This window comes from Macaca mulatta, chromosome 18 (genome assembly GCF_049350105.2).
Source record: "Macaca mulatta isolate MMU2019108-1 chromosome 18, T2T-MMU8v2.0, whole genome shotgun sequence".
Taxonomy (NCBI): Eukaryota; Metazoa; Chordata; class Mammalia; order Primates; family Cercopithecidae; genus Macaca; species Macaca mulatta.
Window position 1 is genome coordinate 75,064,304 of NC_133423.1, and position 18,772 is coordinate 75,083,075.

The window sequence follows — 18,772 nt, forward strand, 5'->3', positions numbered from 1 at the left end:
ACAGGTCATAGCCTCAGATAGAGAACACCCGAATTAGGTGGATGAGATGCCCTGCCCTCCTGCATTTGACTTTCTGCCCAACACCTCCCCCGCCACCCTGCCCTCTACTCTACCCAAAGGTCTTTTTGAGAGGATTATTTCAGAAGTCAGTCAAACGTGCAATCTCATCAGTTCTGCTTCTGTGTTGCCCCAGCCTGACCGGTGACAATCCTGCTGATGTTGCAATCCTAAACATTATCTTCCTCTGACAGTCCACATTAGGGAATCCGGCCTCAATAAGCTTTTCCAATGGGCCTGCCACCAATGGCATTGTTCTGATTTTTTGGGCTGAAGTCATCTCTCTCCTTCCAGGCCTCAAAGATGGCAAAAGAGTGCCTGGTTTCAGACAGCAATATGAAAAACGCAGCTTTGGAAGTCTGGTGAGCAAACAAATGAAGCCAGACATTGACACCTGTAAATCAATCATGTTCATTTTTTCAACGTGCATTGGAAAGGTTTCAGACTCACTTGTCTCAGGTAACAGGGTTCAATTAAACCACTACCCTGGATATTCCATAATGAACACTCCAAGGGCCTTTCTGGAAAGTTCTTTCCCTTTGGTGAAAGGCATAAGCAATGTGGGGTAGACAGGAGTCTTTCGGGTAACACGTAAACTGAACCTGTCGAAGGATGAGGGGCCCTGTCTGAACGGCACCAGCCAAAGGACTGGCTGTAGCAGATATGATGATGTATCGCCAACTTCCAAATCCATTTGCGCCCAAATATTGCTCCTAGAGGTGCCAAAACATTGTAATTTACAAGTCAATGGAGGAGAAGAAAAGTTTTGCAGACATGTTTCTTACAGATGAGGATTACTGTCCGAAAGACAGCTTCAGCAACTACCGCCCCAAACTCAGCGTGAGAATGGAAATACTATGTAAGGTGCTGCCTACTTGGCTAATGGTGAGGCAGGTACAAAACGCAGAGGAGGAACCGAGCAGGCACGTGGAGAGGACGGCGCCAGATGGGTGGGAAGACCCAGGGAGACAATGCACATGGCGTGCCCAGCACAATGGCCAGCACATCATGAGTGACTAATAAAAGGTGAGTAAGAATCCCGCCAAAACTCTAGCCTATGTTAGTCCCATGTTTCTAATGGGAAGTGAGTTGTACTTATTGAAAACTAGGGATATTACATAACTGACTCCTCAAAACAACTCTACGAAGCATTTTTGCAAATGAAGAAAAAGGAGTTTTGAATGGTGGAATGATTTATTTAATGCCACAATGTGAGGGCATGGAGGACAGGCATTCAAACAGGGCAGCCCTCGCCCTCACTGGGCCTCCCTGCCCTGCTTTGGGCACACAGAAATCTACCAGGCAATTTGGATACCTCTAATCACTGGGACATCACCACAGGGTATTACCTTTTTATGGCAAAGCCCCAATCTACTAGAAGTCAAGAGAGTAAAAGAGACAGAAAACAACTAGAGCAATGCCATCCAATACAACTTTCTGTGATGACAGAAATGTCGATTGAAGGATTAATAAACAACAGGAAACATGGTTACTGACCACTAGAAATGTAGCTACGGTGACTGAGAAATTGGATTGTTATTTTTTTAAATTTTAATTCCTTGAAATTTACAGATCCACATGTGGCTAGTGGCTACCACGTGGGACAGCAGAGAACTAGACTACCTGATTTAAAAGGAACCCTAGGGCTCGTTTGCCCTCATTTCACCAAATAGGGAAATGTCCTTTGCTTTATGCCTCATATGTTCATCCAGTTTCTCATTACACATTTTTAATAACAAGAAATTCTTCCTTTTACTTGGGATCTGACGCCTCTGTTAGAAAAATTGTCCTAATCTAAAAGCTACATCCTCAGGTGTTATAATCTGGAGATAAAGTTAAGTTCTGGTAATAAACCCATTCATTATTCCCTGGGGTTATCTCCCAACTAGCTAGCTCTGCTCTTCTCACACCTGGAAGCATTTAGGTGTCTGAGGGCTGCCCCAGAGGCATCTAAATTCTCCGGGTGCACAGTGTTGCTACTGCTATCCACAGCATCCATGCCATTCCATCCTGCCGACTGGTACTGACGCTGAGTGCACGGATGCAATGTGAATCTGAGAGTATTTTCCTTCACAACAGTGCAGTGCTGCTTGCTATATTTCTTCCCCAGGGCCTAGTCAGCCCCACCACCTCTGGAGCCAGCTGCCTGGTGGCTGGGCTCAGGAGCCTGCAACCTCCTAGGCCCCTCTGGGAAGCAGCTCCCTGCTCTTTTCCTATCCTGATACCATTGGTTCCCCTGAGAAATGCTGCCCAGAGATTAAATTGCTTGGGCTTGGTCTCCAGGCTAGACCATATCCTCCATCTTTGGGAAACTTGAGTACTTTCGAAAATAAAATCTCATATTATCTTGTCAACTAGGAATACATTCTGTTCTCCATTTGCTTATTTCTACGAGCTGAGTGGTCAGCTACCTATCTGGACTTTTCCTTTCCTGGTTTTATCTAGCCACTGCCCCCAGAGTTCAGTCTGGGTCAAACAAGTGCTGAAGAAATCTTGGTTGAATAAAAAACTCATGGAGAATGACAGTATTATAAAATCATTTAACAGAATTTTTCATTATATGCTTGCAGACAAATAACGTGAGGGGAATACGTGTTACAACGGGTAGATTCACGGTGGGTTGACGCGAAGAAATGCAACGCTCAGTTCTATTCACCTATTAATCTAATAACATCTTCAAAAACATAAATGAGATCAAATTGGCATGGTTTAAGTTTAGGGAATTATTTCACTTCTCAGTTCCTTAGAAGTCCCTATTAAGTGAATAATTAATATTTCATTCTTATGCATGGCGATATGTTATAAAATACTGAACCAAAAGGAAATGGAGGCTTTTAAATATGCCCATATTAAAACTAACCCTTATTTTAAATTAACTTCATCTGGGCTTAAACAAAGAGGGGAGGGCATTAAGCAAGAGTTTGCTATAGAACACTGAACTACCTGCAGTGTGATACATGTACATGAGGAAATACCCTAAACCAGTTAAGAAGGAGGATTGTGAAGACGACATTGACTTCTAAGTTCATGACTGGGTATGGCACCTTTATTCTGATAGATTTCCAAAGTCTTACTATTGTGTATTGTTGTCTGTTACAAGGATTTAATATAAACTCTACTGATATTCTCTAACAGCACCGTTTATGCCCTGGATACCTGCAGCCACCTCTAAGGTGGCTCATGTAACTGTTCCACCTTGGATAGTATATGACTTACTAATTCAATTTTACTTTTATAGGTAATTAGGCAACATTCTAAGGGTAGATCTTTAGGGAAACATATCTTTTTCTTCAAACCTGGACTAGTAATTTGACAAATAGTAAAATGGTTAAATCTCCCAAACATTTAGTTAACACTCTGCGATATATGAAGCTCATGTACCGAGCAGAATTCTGGTTCACAATATGCTGAGAGATAACCATCTGGTCTCCCAAAAAGTAAGGACAGACAAAATAAAAAATCACACTGACATATCTCTGTCAGTCTGGGTTTGGGGTTTGGGTTTAATTTAATTGGGTTTGAAGATTCCCACTTTACTTCCTAATCATTTCAGAAGCAGACATTCAAAAATTAAATTAAGCAAAGAATATTAAATGGGCAGACAGTGCATATTTATCCATAAGAACCTTATAGTATTATTAACAATGTTATAACTACAATTAGGCTGGCAGTCTCATGGGGTCAGTAGTATTGTTTCTTGTTGAAACAAACAAGCAAATAAACACAAGGAGCCTTGAGTGAAGGTTCTTTCATAGGTTGAGATATACATTTCCACTCACATGAAATAATGTCCTATTACAACCCTTTTGATATAGCTCACTTTGCAAATCAACCTCATGTATTACTTGTTTTCAAACACGACTACTTTCCAAATTAGATTTAGTTTTACACCTAATCATAGAAGTAGAACCTGTTTTTTAAACCATAATAATTCATTTTTAATTGTGATTAAAATAAATTCTCATTTCAAAATCCTTCAGGAGAAGACCAAAGGAAATATTTCCAAAGCAGAGGCAGCATGCTATGGTGGAAAGCGAACAGATTATGGAATCAGACAGGCCAGGGTTTAAATCTGTTTTGTCACTTACTAGCAGAATAATCTTGAGCAAATTTAATACCCTCCTTTTCATATAAAACGGGTCAGAACAGCTACCCCAGAAACTTCCAGAAATAAAGACAATGTAAGAGCACTGTATGGTAAGCACAAGTCCATAGAACCTTCTCAGTAAGTTATAGTTCTTCTCTCTCTCCTTCTTCCCCTTACCCCATCTTCATCTTATTCTTAGTCATTGTCACATAAAAGTGGAACCAGCATAGGATGGAGATAAAAAGATGTTCAATATGGTGCTGTGGAAAGAGCACTAGCCCAGGAGTTGAGGGGCCTGTGTGTTCCTAAAAAAGTCAATTCCTTTTTTTTTTTTTGGGTCATAGCTGGAGAAAAGGTATGACGGTGATGTAAGAATTTGTCTATCAGAGCTTAAAGCCCAAAAGTGATTTTGTAGTCTGAGTCAATCAGGAACTCTGGGAGTCCCAGGATCAACTGCTGTCTTTTTAATGAAGGGCAGGGGACCAGGACTGCAGCCTGGACAGCTGCTGCTGCTAATTCAATTACCACACTGGGGATGTTTAACTTTCCAAGCTCAGACTAGAGATCCCAATATCTTTTTGGGAACTTATCAGGGCTTTCTGATTGATCTGATTTATTAAGAGTGGGCTTATTAAGAACAGATACAGAAATTTCCCTCCTGGATCATTAAAATCTTTCTTAGCTTAGATTGATTAATGGGGAAGGAATGGGCAGTAGTTTTCAAATCGTAGAAAGCCCCGGTACAGAGTGGGGTGGGGTGGCTTGGGGAGAGAATTTAGATTTGAAACCTCTTGTTCTTGCGTCAATATGACTAGTGCTGTTTTAAATTGTTTTACATGTTTTGCTTTATTTGAACACAGACTTTGATGGTTAAAAAGTACAAAATACACTGGGCTAAGTGATATTTTGAGTTCTTCCAGATACCTGCTTCTATTGATGGTGTGCGTTCTTGGAAAATTAATAAAGAAAGGCATAATGAGATGCTCTTTCTAGAAACTTTAGCAATAGACAGGGCGTAGGCCACAGCAAATTAGATCCAGCCACCAGAGTGGAAAGGGCAGGGGCTGGGACTGGAAGGAAATGTCTTGAGTATCCATCAAGTGTGGAGTTAGTGTTATTTTTTATTTTATTTCTATTTTTTTTTTTTTTAGACAAAGTCTTGCTGTGTCACCCAGGCTGGATCTTGGCTCACTGTAACCTCTGCCTTCTGGGTTTAAGCGATTCTCCTGCCTCAGCTTCCCAAGTAGCTGGAAACTACAGGCTCATGCCACCAAGCCTGGCTAATTTTTTTGTATTTTTAGTAGAGACGGGGTTTCACTATGTTGGCCATGCTGGTCTTGAACTCCTGACCTCGTGATCTGCCTGCCTCGGCCTCACAAAGTGCTGGGATTACAGGTGTGAGCCACCACACCTGGCTAGAATCAGTGTTATTAACACTGCGAGGAACATCAAGATAAATGCCTGCCTCTTGCTAGAGATTGAGGAACTTGAAAATAAGAGGAACTCAGGAAGACTTTTGAACGCCACTGCTTCTCTCCACCTCTCTCCACAACCAAGGGCCATGGAAATGCCACTTAGCCTCTCCAGATCTCAGTTTTCTCATCTGTAAACTGACAATCTTGGACTAGGAATCCCTTCTCAATTAAGTAATAAAATAGCTACATAAAAGGAAAGGGAAAAGAAGTGAGAGAAGGGAGTCCTGCGGAGGAGAGAGTACTGCTGAGCTCAGCTCTCTTGCTAAAGAGGGTTCACGGAGTGGGGAAGGGAGGAGGGGATGAAATTAACCACTGGTATGGGTTTCTAAGGCTCGTGTCAGTAAGATCGGTGAAGGAAGAAATTACCGTCCTGCCCACCATGGGCACAGTCTTCCAGAGGTTTCATGCCCCACTCTGGGGGCTCTGTGATGTGGACGATGGGTGGGGCCTCGGAGGCAAGAGAGAAGGGCTGTTGGGAGGAGAAATAGGGATAGGGAAAACAGTTTCAAATTTCCCATGATGGAAAGGCTACAGGAATTGGTTATCTAGATTTACAAATAGAATCTAATAAATAAAAATTGGGTTTGATTTTTTTTTTTATAGCAGTGTGAAAGTCAAAGTACATTTTTTTAAATATACTTTAAGTACTAGGGTACATGTGCACAACATGCAGGTTTGTTAGGTATGTATACATGTGCCGTGTTGGTGTGTTGCACCCATTAACTCGTCATTTACATTAGGCATATCTCCTAATGTTATCCCTCCTCCCTCCCCCCACCCCACGACAGGCCCCAGTGTGTGACGTTCCCTTCCTGTGTCCAAGTGTTCCCACTGTTCAATTCCCACCTATGAGTGAGAACATGCAGTGCTTGGTTTTTTGTCCTTGCGATAGTTTGCTGAGAATAATGGTTTCCAGCTTCATCCATATCCCTACAAAGGACAAGAACTCATCCTTTTTTATGGCTGCATAGTATTCCATGGTGTATATGTGCCACATTTTCTTAATCCAGGCTATCATTGATGGACATTTGGGTTGGTTCCAAGTCTTTGCTATTGTGAATAGTGCTGCAATATACATACGTGTGCATGTGTCTTTATAGCAGCATGATTGATAATCCTTTGGGTACATACCCAGTAATGGGATGGCTGGGTCAAATAGTATTTCTAGTTCTAGTTCCTTAAGGAATTGCCACTCTGTCTTCCACAATGGTTGAACTAGTTTACAGTCCCACCAACAGTGTAAAAGTGTTCCTATTTCTCCTCATCCTCTCCAGCACCTGTTGTTTCCTGACTTTTTAATGATCACCATTCTAACTGGTGTGAGATGATGTCTCATTGTGGTTTTCATTTGCATTTCTCTGATGGCCAGTGACGATGAGCATTTTTTCGTGTGTCTATTGGCTGCATAAGTATCTTCTTTTGAGAAGTGTCTGTTCATATCCTTCACCCACTTTTCGATGGGGTTGTTTGTTTTTTACTTGTAAATGTGTTTGAGTTCTTTGTAGATTCTGGATATTAGCCCTTTGTCAGATGAGTAGATTGCAAAATTTTTCTCCCATTCTGTAGGTTGCCTGTTCACTCTGATGGTAGTTTCTTTTGCTGTGCAGAAGCTCTTTAGTTTAATTAGATCCCATTTGTCAATTTTGGCTTTTGTTGTCATTGCTTTTGGTGTTTTAGACATGAAGTCCTTGCCCATGCCTACGTCCTGAATGGGATTGCCTAAGTTTTCTTCTAGGGTTTTTATGGTTTCAGGTCTAACATTTAAGTCTTTAATCCATCTTGAATTAATTTTTGTATAAGGTGTAAGGAAGGGATCCAGTTTCAGCTTTCTACATATGGCTAGCCAGTTTTCTCAGCACCATTTATTAAATAGGGAATCCTTTCCCCATTTCTTGTTTTTGTCAGGTTTGTCAAAGACCAGATGGTTGTAGATGTGTGGTGTTATTTCTGAGGGCTCTGTTCTGTTCCATTGGTCTATATCTCTGTTTTGGTACCAGTACCTTTCTGTTTTGGTTACCGTAGCCTTGTAGTATAGTTTCAAGTCAGGTAGCGTGATGCCTCCTCCAGCTTTGTTCTTTTGGCTTAGGATTGTCTTGGCAATGCAGGCTCTTTTTTGATTCCATATGAAGTTTAAAGTAGTTTTTTCCAATTCTGTGAAGAAAGTCATTGGTAGCTTGATGGGGATGGCATTGAATCTATAAATTACCTTGGGCAGTATGGCCATTTTCATGATATTGATTCTTCCTATCCATGAGCATGGAATGTTCTTCCATTTGTTTGTGTCCTCTTTTATTTCGTTGAGCAGTGGTTTGTAGTTCTCCCTGAAGAGGTCCTTCACATCCCTTGTAAGTTGGATTCCTAGGTATTTTATTCTCTTTGAAGCAACTGGCAGTTCACTCATGATTTGGCTCTCTGTTAGTCTATTATTGTTGTATAAGAATGCTTGTGATTTTTGCATATTGATTTTGTATCCTGAGACTTTGCTGAAGTTGCTTATTAGCTTAGGGAGATTCTGGGCTGAGACGATGGGGTTTCCTAAATATAGAATCATGTCATCTGCAAACAGGGACAATTTGACTTCCTCTTTTCCTAATTGAATACCCTTTATTTCTTTCTCCTGCCTGATTGCCCTGGCCAAAATTTCCAACACTATGTTGAATAGGAGTGGTGAGAGAGGGCATCCCTGTCTTGTTCCAGTTTTCAAGGGGAATGCTTCCAGTTTTTGCCCATTCAGTATGATATTGGCTGTGGGTCTGTCATAAATAGCTCTTATTATTTTGAGATACGTCCCATCAATACCTAATTTATTGAGGGTTTTTAGCATGAAGGGCTGTTGAGTTTTGTCAAAGGCCTTTTCTGCATCTATTGAGACAATCATGTGGTCTTTGTCTTTGGTTCTGTGTATATGCTGGATTACGTTTATTGATTTGCATATGTTGAACCAGCCTTGCAACCCAGGGATGAAGCCCACTTGATCGTGGTGGACAAGCTTTTCGTTGTGCTGCTGGATTCAGTTTGCCAGTATTTTATTGATGATTTTTGCATCAATGTTCATCAGGGATATTGGTCTAAAATTCTCTTTTCCTGTTGTGTCTCTGCCAGGCTTTGGTATCAGGATGATGCTGGCCTCATAAACAAAGTACATGTTTTTAAAGAAGCATGAAAGTTCAAATGAGTCTCACTTGATGGCTTGTTCAGTTCATGAGATCATCTGGCATGAAATAAAATGTTGCTTTTTCCATGCAGTGATTGCGTAAGTCAAATATGGCAAAGCCACCTACACGATAATTTTCAGCCTATGGATTTGATTTTTCATAAGCCTCACCACACACCCCTCACAGAAAGCTCTTGTTTCTGGTGGATTCGTTTCACCTCCTTTGTGAAAGCCTTAGAGAGAAGGCAGTAAGCAGGGAAAATCAGCTATTTATAGGCATTTTTGACTAAAAGTGTCTGCTCAGCGTGCCATGGAATACTTCCAAGAGGTGGGAGAACAGGAAACTATCTAAAATCAACTAGAAGGCTGGAGGAGTGTTATGGGGGAATGACTTTGCAGGGGAGTCATTTTCAGAAAGCTCAGGTTTCATTTGCAAACAAATGACAGTTTCATCGACACCCCTTGAGTTACAGATAAGCCTTCGAAACTTTTACTAGTTAAGGAGAGAAGACAAAGACATAAAATTTCCAAGGAATACAGGTAGTTGGGTTCCTTTAAGGGACTTTAAAAGGAGAAGTCCTGCAGAAAGGCCTCCCTCCCTACTTATTTTCTACCTAAGGGGATGCCAGTCAGATGGACGTCCACAGAGGAGCTTAGACTGGCAGATGGCATTCAGAGTGTAAACTGCATGTCCCGGGGTGGCCAAACAGGGTCTTCCAGTGCCCATAGGATGATATCTATCATCACTATTTTCCACTTTTATAACCAAAAATGGCAGGCCTATTCGGTCAAGTTTTCATAATTAAGAGATATAATTTCATTAAATGTATTAAACACTTCCTGTGAATTCTGAATGGTTTTGTTTTCATTGTTTTGGTGACACTGGAGAAGCAAGTGAGGTAGACTTCAGACTGCCCAGAGTCACAGGGCTGACAGAAGTTTGAACTGATGGTTCTGTGGAGAGGGTCATGAGACAGATCTTGCTCAGTGTTCACTCGCTCTTTTGAATTTCTACAGCATTAGAAGAATGATATATCTGGCTGAGGGACTTTGGGCATGAGCAAAGAAGAGTGATGGCCAAGGGCGTTTGGTCATCTATCAATGGCGGAAAAGCACCTATCAAGGTGCCACGGAGGAAATACTCCACGGAGAACCTGGTTCTCCTAACTCAATTAAAGCGGTGATGATGGTGGAGAGAGTTCCCTTGTAGACACCTCCCATGACTATTATTACTAATTAAACTTGTCCCGTTGACTTATCAGAGCTGTCTGGAGTAAGGCAGCAGGGGTTTGACAGACTTAAGGTATGAAAACAAAAGCAAGTGTGTGTTGTGGTTTTTTTTTTTTTTCTTTTTTTGTGTGAATATACTTAAGCTTGAAGAAGCCAGAATGATATTCCATCAGCCAGTATCAAGCCATGGGGAAATCTGATCCACTGAGGCTGAGCTATCAAAAGATTAATCCAGGCTGGGTGCAGTGGCTCACAGCTGTAATCCCAGCAATTTGGGAGGCCGAGGTGGGAAGATCGCTTGAGGCCAAAAGTTTAAGACCATCTTAGGCAACATAGCGAAACCCCGTCTCTACATAAAAACTTAGCCTGGCATAGTGACGTGAGTCTGTAGTCCCAGCTACTCTGGAGGCTGAGGTGGGAGGGTCGCTTGAGCCCAGGAGGTCAGGGCTACCGTAAGCCGTGATCACACTACTGGACTCCATCCTGGATGACAAAGGGAAACACTGTCTTTCAAAAAAGAAAATAGAAAAAGATTGACTCTGTGATACTTTTGCCTTCAGATGAAAGCTTTCTGTGTTTAGTTGGCACACATGACAGTGAAGTTTTACACCTATAGTGTGATTAAGACCTATTTTCATCCCTCATTGGAAAGGGCTTTTCTTTACCACAGAATCAGATATTTTTTTTTTTTTTTTTTTTGAGACAGAGTCTTGCTCTGTCGCCCAGGCTGGAGTGCAGTGGCCGGATCTCAGCTCACTGCAAGCTCCGCCTCCCGGGTTTACGCCATTCTCCTGCCTCAGCCTCCCGAGTAGCTGGGACTACAGGAGCCCACCACCGCGCCCGGCTAATTTTTTGTATTTTTTAGTAGAGACGGGGTTTCACCGTGTTAGCCAGGATGGTCTCGATCTCCTGACCTCGTGATCCGCCCATCTCGGCCTCCCAAAGTGCTGGGATTACAGGCTTGAACCACCGCGCCCGGCCAAAATCAGATATGTTAATCCCAACTCCAGCTTAATAAAAACTAGATCAAGTAAAATATAAAGGAAAAAGTGGTATGGTACATGAAACATGGGAAAGAGATAAAGCTTGTTAATGTTTGAGGATCTATAAACTTGGAATATTTTCACACTGTATTTTTCATTTATTTCTCAAATTTGAAGTTTAATTTGTTTCTAAGACCTGAAGCAAACACAGTCATATCATCATGCCCATTTTACAGATGTAGAAATAGAAGTACTAAGTAGAGAGAGCCCAAAGTCATGCAGCAAGCCAGCATCAATAAAGCTTGCAGTCAGAGCACCTGGATCCCGTATTTCATCTATTAGGCTCTACTGCCCCCTTCAGTAAATACAGTGAGAAATTAAGCCTTACAGTTCTCTAGAATTGGGTTACTTAAAGTGCAGTTCTGGGATTGATCACTGTCAGAATCATCCCATATCTATGCAATCAGAATCTTCTGGGTTGATGTCACAGATCCTCATTTTACAGACACTCTCAAGGTGATTCTTGTGCACATAAAATTAAGGAATCTGTACCTGTAAATATTCAATGATAGAGCAAGTGGCCACACATATATATGATTCTCTACAGGTATACATGTGATATTATTGTGCCCATGTGTACCCATATTGATTCCACTTTACAATGTTTCATGTAGCATTTCCAATTTTAGAGATAAATCATTTCCAATCACTTCCTTTTACATGTTGGGGGCAATAACTAAGAGATTAGCTAGTAGCTCTTAGTTTATATATCCTGTGCACTATTCCTCTCAGATTTGCTGCAGTTGCTCCCATTTAATATATTTGCTCCCATGGTCCCATTGTTCCAATATGTAATTCCTACCTGTCACACCATACATATTTTTTATATATATAAAAAGTTTGGCCTTTGCAAATATGGTAACAGCTATGTTAATTTTTATCCTAGAGAAGTAAGATGAGGGATGCTGACTTCAAACGAGTGGAAGATGCTGGAAGGATGCATGCTGTCTTCAAAATCTAACTAGGGCTCTGAGCAAATTCCCTAAAGATCACATATCCTAATGCATTCTGCTCCATTCCTCCTCCTTTGCTACATGGTTTACCATGATGCAGGGAAAACTCATCCATAAAAGGAGAAGAATACCAATTTCTTTTCTTTGGAAGTTAAAATAAATAATTGCAGGCATGATTTAGTTAATCTTTGCCTCTTTTGAGACTTTCGAGTCACAAACTTGCTTCAACTCTAACTTTCAGATAATGTCACTTCTCCCTTTGCTTCCTTGTGCCTTGGCACCATTGCCTTAAAATGATGTTACGAGAATGGATAATAGAATATGTACAACATAAAGGGAACAGAACAGCACTTGTAGCCAGGCAGTGAGCCTGCGAGTGCCAGGTTCCACTGACAAGATGACTGATCTCATCGAGGTATTTCCTTAGGATTTTTCTCTTTTCAAAAAACTAAATTGGACTAAATAATTTTAAAGCCTTCTTTTATAAGGAGATTATTAGATGAAAAATAGATAGGAAGATACAATGTCCACATTGCAGGAAGATTAGTGTGAATGGGAAGCTATACCAGATGACCTTCTGATCAGGAGGTTCTATTATCTAAAACTGTCATTTTAAGGGGAGAAAACCCAACTCCGCCTGGTCCTTTAGTTATATACCTTATGATTTTAGAGTCTCAGAGAATTAAATCAGGGAGGAGTTAGACAATCTTGCAAGTGTATATTAAATTGTGGTTACAAAAATTAAGGAGAACAAAAGTAATTTCCTTTTATGATTGTTGGATGCCCCCTTATTAAGGGGACTAAAACCTCTTTATTCTTTATTCTATGTCCAGAGAAGCAGGACATCCCTAACTAGTCTACACTAATGGTCCAAGGTGAAGTTCAATATAATCAGTGGAAAAGCAAAGTAATGAATTTTCCACTAACATCTATGAAAAACCTGTTTCTCCACTTCATGGTCATTCCTCTTACGTGGACTTTGTGAAATGGCACTCTTAAAACGGATCTGAGTTCATGAATCGGAGATCAAAGATGGCATGTGTATAAATGCATATTTTAGAAGTATTATTGGAGGGATACCTATGCGGATAGAAGGTGTATCTATAAACCTGCACACTTGCACCTGGCATGCAGTAACCCCAGGCTCATGTAATTCTGCTTCATAGACAGTTCTGTGATATCACAAGCCTGATTTTTGTGGGAAGTTTCCTAATTCTGTGAAACAGTGAGTAGAAACTCCAGTTGATAGAGAATAGTGACCTAATATACACAAAAAGACCTACACGTTCAGCAAATTCATTGTATAATATATCTTAGAAATGGAAAAAAAGCAGGCATATTGCCAGACTTTAGCAAATGAAACAAAAAGTTTTTAATGAGAGTCCTAAATATTCCTACATTTAAAAGATCAGGGAATCAGAAGAGGTCTTTCCTTAATCACGTGTGTGCTCTTCAAGACAAAAAAAAAAAAAAAATTAAAAACAGTAAAAACAAGAATTTGGTCAAAAGTAACAGTAAATGTTATGCCTTTCTTTACACAATATTTTCTCCTTTATCTCTGTATAACAGTAATTAATTGATTCTTTATATCATTACTTTTTAGTTTATAAACATAGAGGACTGGGTTGAATATAAATAAATCAGTCGTTGAAAAAAATTAATGTAATTCCCTATGGTGGCTTTAACTTAAGAATTTGGAAAAACACATAAATATGAATTTACCAAAATAATGGGAAAAAAAATTCTCCCTGTGCAATAACCCGCTAAGACAGATTGTTGTCTTTGAACCTAAAACCAAAGTGGTGGAAAACATAATCTAATTACAAATTAAAGTCAGCTTGGCAATATTGCATATATTTTTTAGCAGTTCCTATAAAACCTGACACAAAAGAGCAATGTGTTCTACCATTCACAAATCACTGTGTAAAATTGTGTAATGCCATGATCTCAAGTGGGCCAGAGACTGTGGGTGAATGGTTCTCTTAAAGAATGGTGAATGATTACCTTGATTTACTGTCTTTAATTTGCAATCAAGCAAACTGTCTTCTAAGGAGAATGGAAAAAGGGGAAATGAAATCTCCTGGCCCCTGAGAGATCCAAGGCTAGCTTTTCTCTTTCACTCTTTGCTAACTAATGCTATGCCTTTAATTAGTAGATTGGAATTCTGTGAGATCAGAAAGTGAGTGTTACAGGCAGAAACCTCGGACTGTGGCTAACCAAGCATTTTGGTGTTGCCGAAAATGTCTTTAGAAAACAATGAAACTGGAGGCCAAGAATACCAAAGTTTCTTTAACAACTCCCAATAAGGCTTTCCTGTATAGTTTTGATCTTCCCTTTACTACCACTGAGTCTTTCTGGACCCCTGCTTTCTCACAGTGTTTTGTCAATTGTTTTTTTCCCTCTATTAATTGGACATGACAAGAGTGAGAATAATAGAGAATCAGAGAGACAGAGAGAGAGAGAAGAGAATTAACAGGATTCTGCTGCTGATCATTGATTCCACATTCAAAGTTAGCACCGGCTGGAGCAATCTCATCTTTCTATGAATGAAGAGGACATCTCTACAAGATCAGTGAAAAACAGGCAGACTGTACAAACCCAATAGGAAATCCATTCAGGAACCTTGACATTCACTTGCTGGATTATTAAGGCAATTTAAATTAAAAATAAAGAAAATCATCAATGAATGTGATGGATGGGATTTCAGAAAAACGCAGCAAAGAAACATCCCAGCAACCAAAGTCAGTAGCAGAACCGTTCAGCACTTTCACAAATTGCATGTAAAGTAGTTTTAACTGAATTGGGAGACTTAAAATTGTTCTAACACAAGAGGGAGGAAAAACTCAGCCAGGGAAAGAAAGCTCCCACTGGGCAAAGATGGAAATAATCTTGAACAGATTATTGAAAAAATAATTTTACCTGTATTTAAAAGATCCTGGAATCATGCTTATGAACGCTTCCTCAGTGATCTTGTGTGGTGCCGTATTTAAGCAGACCCCCACCCCCCAAAAGAGCAATCATCACAAATGTTAATTTTGCAAAGGAGCAGTAAGTATTCAGAATCCTGGCGCTGGAAAACAACCGATCATATTTCAATCACCAGCCATATAACATCCGCTAACAGCACCTAGCAGATCTAAGGAGATCATGTGTCATTTAAAGATTTTATAAAGCCCTGGTGGAGACACAGATCTGTAGGTATCTGATGTCTCCACCTGCCTTTTTACTATCTGTACATACATTAGTTTGTCAGCTCTTTCAGTCTCACTAGCCATTATTTAGAGGAGAAATAAAATCACAGATACTACCCCTTCCTCTCCCTACCACAAAAACCATCCAAATCAACAACACTCTATTATCAAATACAAAGTAATAAAAGAGTTATACCCAAACCTGGTCAGTCCTTCCATTTCTTGAAACTTGCACACAAACTGAAGAAACCCACTCAGCCTTAAAAAGGTCGATCATTTTGCTTTCCTAAAATTTCATCTCTGGGAGTGCTTTCCTTCTCGGTCTGTCTTGCTCTCTCTCTCGCTCCCTCTGTCTCTCTCTCTCCACTTCTACCGGGGAGAGAGCGTTTTGTTTCCCTTTTCCTGTTTCTACGGCTGAATGAATGCAAAATACACGGTTTGAAGGGCTTTTTCTTTTAGGTTAACAGTTGGAAATCTAAAATCTTGCTCTTCTGAATGGCTTTACATGTCAGTCACTCGACATACAACATTTACATAAAGAGGCATAAACGGAACCAAGATTTCTGCTTTTTAAAAGCAAAAACAAAACAACAACAAAAACTACCTTTTATTCTATCTCTGAACCTCTTCCTATTTTATTTATTTAACTATTAAGCACTTACCCTGAGATGTGCCATAAATGCTTTATTCCAAATGTATAAGAGCCAACCACATCTCAACTGAGAATTAAACAGTTTTAATGTCTTCAAATCCATGTTCCTGCTCCCAACCCTAATACAGACAGTCACTGGCAGCGGTACAATAGTTCTAAACAGCAGACATCTGATTCTTGACATTTAAAAATAACAATATTGGAAAAAAAGGAGTCCCTTTTTTATTAACTACAGACAGCTTGTCAGCGAGCACATATCACTCATAATATAATTGACCGTATTAACTGGGACTTGCAGTGATTTCAAGCTACAGTATTTGATTCCTAAGTCAATGTCAGGCAGAGGCTAAATACCTATAGACTTCTCATTTTCTATAGAATCATGGCAATGACCTACATTAAGCTAATTCTAAGTGATAATTCTGCAAAGAGAGAAGCAGAGGTTTGCTAGTATTTAGACTTTATTATTGGTGATTATTAATTTCATCTTTGTTAGTCTTGAATTAAATTAGGGACATAATCAGTTGTTTCATTGTTAGTCTGATTTCACATCCGCGCCCTGTTAACTTCTCACACGCATATGAGGTCAGATGCACACATACATTTACCACAAAACAAATGAGGTAATAAAAGAAAAAATATGCACTCATTTCCATTACTGAAGCATATTATGGAGTTGGACAGATTTGGGATCAAGTGCTAGCTCCCCACTTACTGTTTATGTGTTCCTGGGCAAATGATTTCAGCATTTGTGCCTGTTTTGCTGTCTATAAATCTAAAGTAAATAATACTCTACAAAGTTGTTTTGAGTACTTAATGAGATATACCCAGTTTCTGGCACATAATAGATATTTGATATACACTGCTTCCTTCCTCTGCTTTGTATTTGGAGGAGGTAGAGATTGGGTGTAGTAAATGAACACAGACTTTGAAGGCAGAGAAATCAGTTTTGACCCAGCATGTTGCCACATACTAGCTGTGTGTCCTTGGGCAAGTTACTTAACCTAATTTACAAAAACTTAGGTTCTTCGACTGTGAAATATCTCTAGAATTTTAAAGAGCAAATTAGATAACATCTGAAAAACATATAGTAGGCATCTCTGAAATGAGAGTCCTGGGACTTCCAGCTCTTGACAATAGTTCTAATTAGTACTCCGACACATGTAATTTGAGAGTTTGAAAATGCGTACTGAGATCATATATCTTTTGGAGGAAGTGCCTCATTTTCTAGCAGAGGAAGGAAGTCCAGAGAGCTGAAAGAATGTTTCCAGGTCATGTTACTAGTTAGCGGCAAATAAGGACTAGAATGCTCTTGGAACTAGTAGAATAGTGCTTTGCCTACTAAATCTCTAATACTGAAGTTAAATCCATTTATAAATCCAGCTTCAATATTAGTTGGCAATTAAGGCAATAGAACTGAAAAAGAAAAGAAAAAAAAAAAAAAGAACTCCAAAGAAACCCTTTCCCTCTCTGTTTTCCCAAATTTACTTCTAAGAATGAGCCTATAGATGAAAGTGTTCCCTTGGAACGGCTGGCGCGGGGGCTAACCCCATCTTCCTCAGCAGCCCTTGCACGGGATGGCAGATCCTCTTTTCATTTCCTAGAAGCAAGAAGGGAGCAGCAGCCCATTTCTCAGGAGGTATTTTCTATTCTCCTCTGATCCCATATGAATGTATGGCTCTCTCTTCCCTTTCTTTACAGCATCTCTTCAGCCTCAGCACATGGTTTGGGAGGTGCACACTGGTTTACATTTAATTCATTTACTAACATACTACCTCCCCACATTGAAATATAGATTTTTTTCCCCTAGTTTTAAAGCCTTGCATAAAATAGAAATTTAATAAATTCAACATCTATTAATAAGGATTATCTTGGAGTTTAGTTTATATTTAAAAGGTTGAACTAGCTTGGTTAATTATTGCCCAATGTAGGACAGAATATGTGAAACTATTTTCAACGTTTCAATAATTTCAGAATTCAAAACAAAGGTGCTTTGGTGTCAAAGACAGATTAGCTATTACTCTGGGGAAGAAGGGAGGTAAAAGGGATTAATACGAGTGTGTATGTGATCCATTGTAATGAATGTTTTAGTTCTGTATGACGGGTAATGTATAAATGGGTGTTTTATTTGTTTTTTCTTTATACCTTTCTGTAAGCCTCAAATGTTTCATTAAAAAATGGCTTAAAGAAGGCAAATAATTTGAAAATAGAATTCTCAAATCTTTTAGAAGGAGATCCAATAATGCTACTATACTAAATCCCATACTTCAGCCTTTAAGATTTCATTCTGATTTTACTGAAAAACTTTAATAATAATATGCTTATTTTAAAGATTTTATTTTCTTCTTGCTCACCATTTTTCATGCCTTTGATTTCAGGTCTGTGCTAGGGCATATTAGAAAGAGTTTGGCTTTGTCATCAAACAGACCTGAGTCTAAATCTCAGTTGTACAACCTCCAGAACATGGGACTTTAAATCACTTGATATTTCTAAGTGTCAGTTTCTTCTCTCATAAAAATACAGTATTATTACATTCAGTAATCTCAGGATTATTACAAAGATTAAATGAAATACGAAATGTGAACACATTTGCTATAGCATCTGGTATATAGTAGATTTTCAATTAATATCACTTTCCTTCTTTCTTTCCTTATCCTTCCACGTTTTACCACTACCTGAGATTGTGACTCCAAAAAGGTATAAAAAAGAAAGAAAAATGAACCTAAGGTAGGAAGAATGTAGGCATACAGGCAAATATAATGAAAACATTTCATTACTAATGAAGGCTTATGCTAGATCCATACACAGCATCCTTTACTCTGATACTTCTCATCTAATCTCATCATTACTTACTTAAGTACAGGTGTTTTTTTTTTTTTTTTTCTTTCAATTTGTTTTGTTTTTGCCACTGGTCATAGAATTTTTGCAGA

General features: G+C 39.4%; 1 protein-coding gene and 1 long non-coding RNA gene across 11 annotated transcripts in view; one reads left to right on the forward strand and one right to left on the reverse strand.

The window, feature by feature from the left end:
• The window catches only part of DLGAP1 (DLG associated protein 1), a 968,455-nt gene that overhangs the window by 350,153 nt on the left and 599,530 nt on the right, over positions 1–18,772 (reverse strand). For 2 of the 10 annotated variants that reach the window (XM_077974916.1, XM_028838192.2), the window contains exon 1: positions 15,853–16,003. The exons of 2 other annotated variants lie outside the window; for them this stretch is intronic. In XM_077974916.1, coding sequence (XP_077831042.1) covers positions 15,853–15,945 — 93 coding nt within the window. In that variant the 5' untranslated portion in view covers positions 15,946–16,003. Of the gene's footprint in view, positions 1–15,392; positions 16,004–18,772 lie in introns of those variants that run through there. 6 more of the 10 variants (XM_077974918.1, XM_077974919.1, XM_028838199.2 and 3 more) reach the window with 3 other exon arrangements.
• The window catches only part of LOC144329438 (uncharacterized), a 161,126-nt gene that overhangs the window by 18,087 nt on the left and 124,267 nt on the right, over positions 1–18,772 (forward strand). The gene's annotated exons all lie outside the window — the stretch shown is intronic.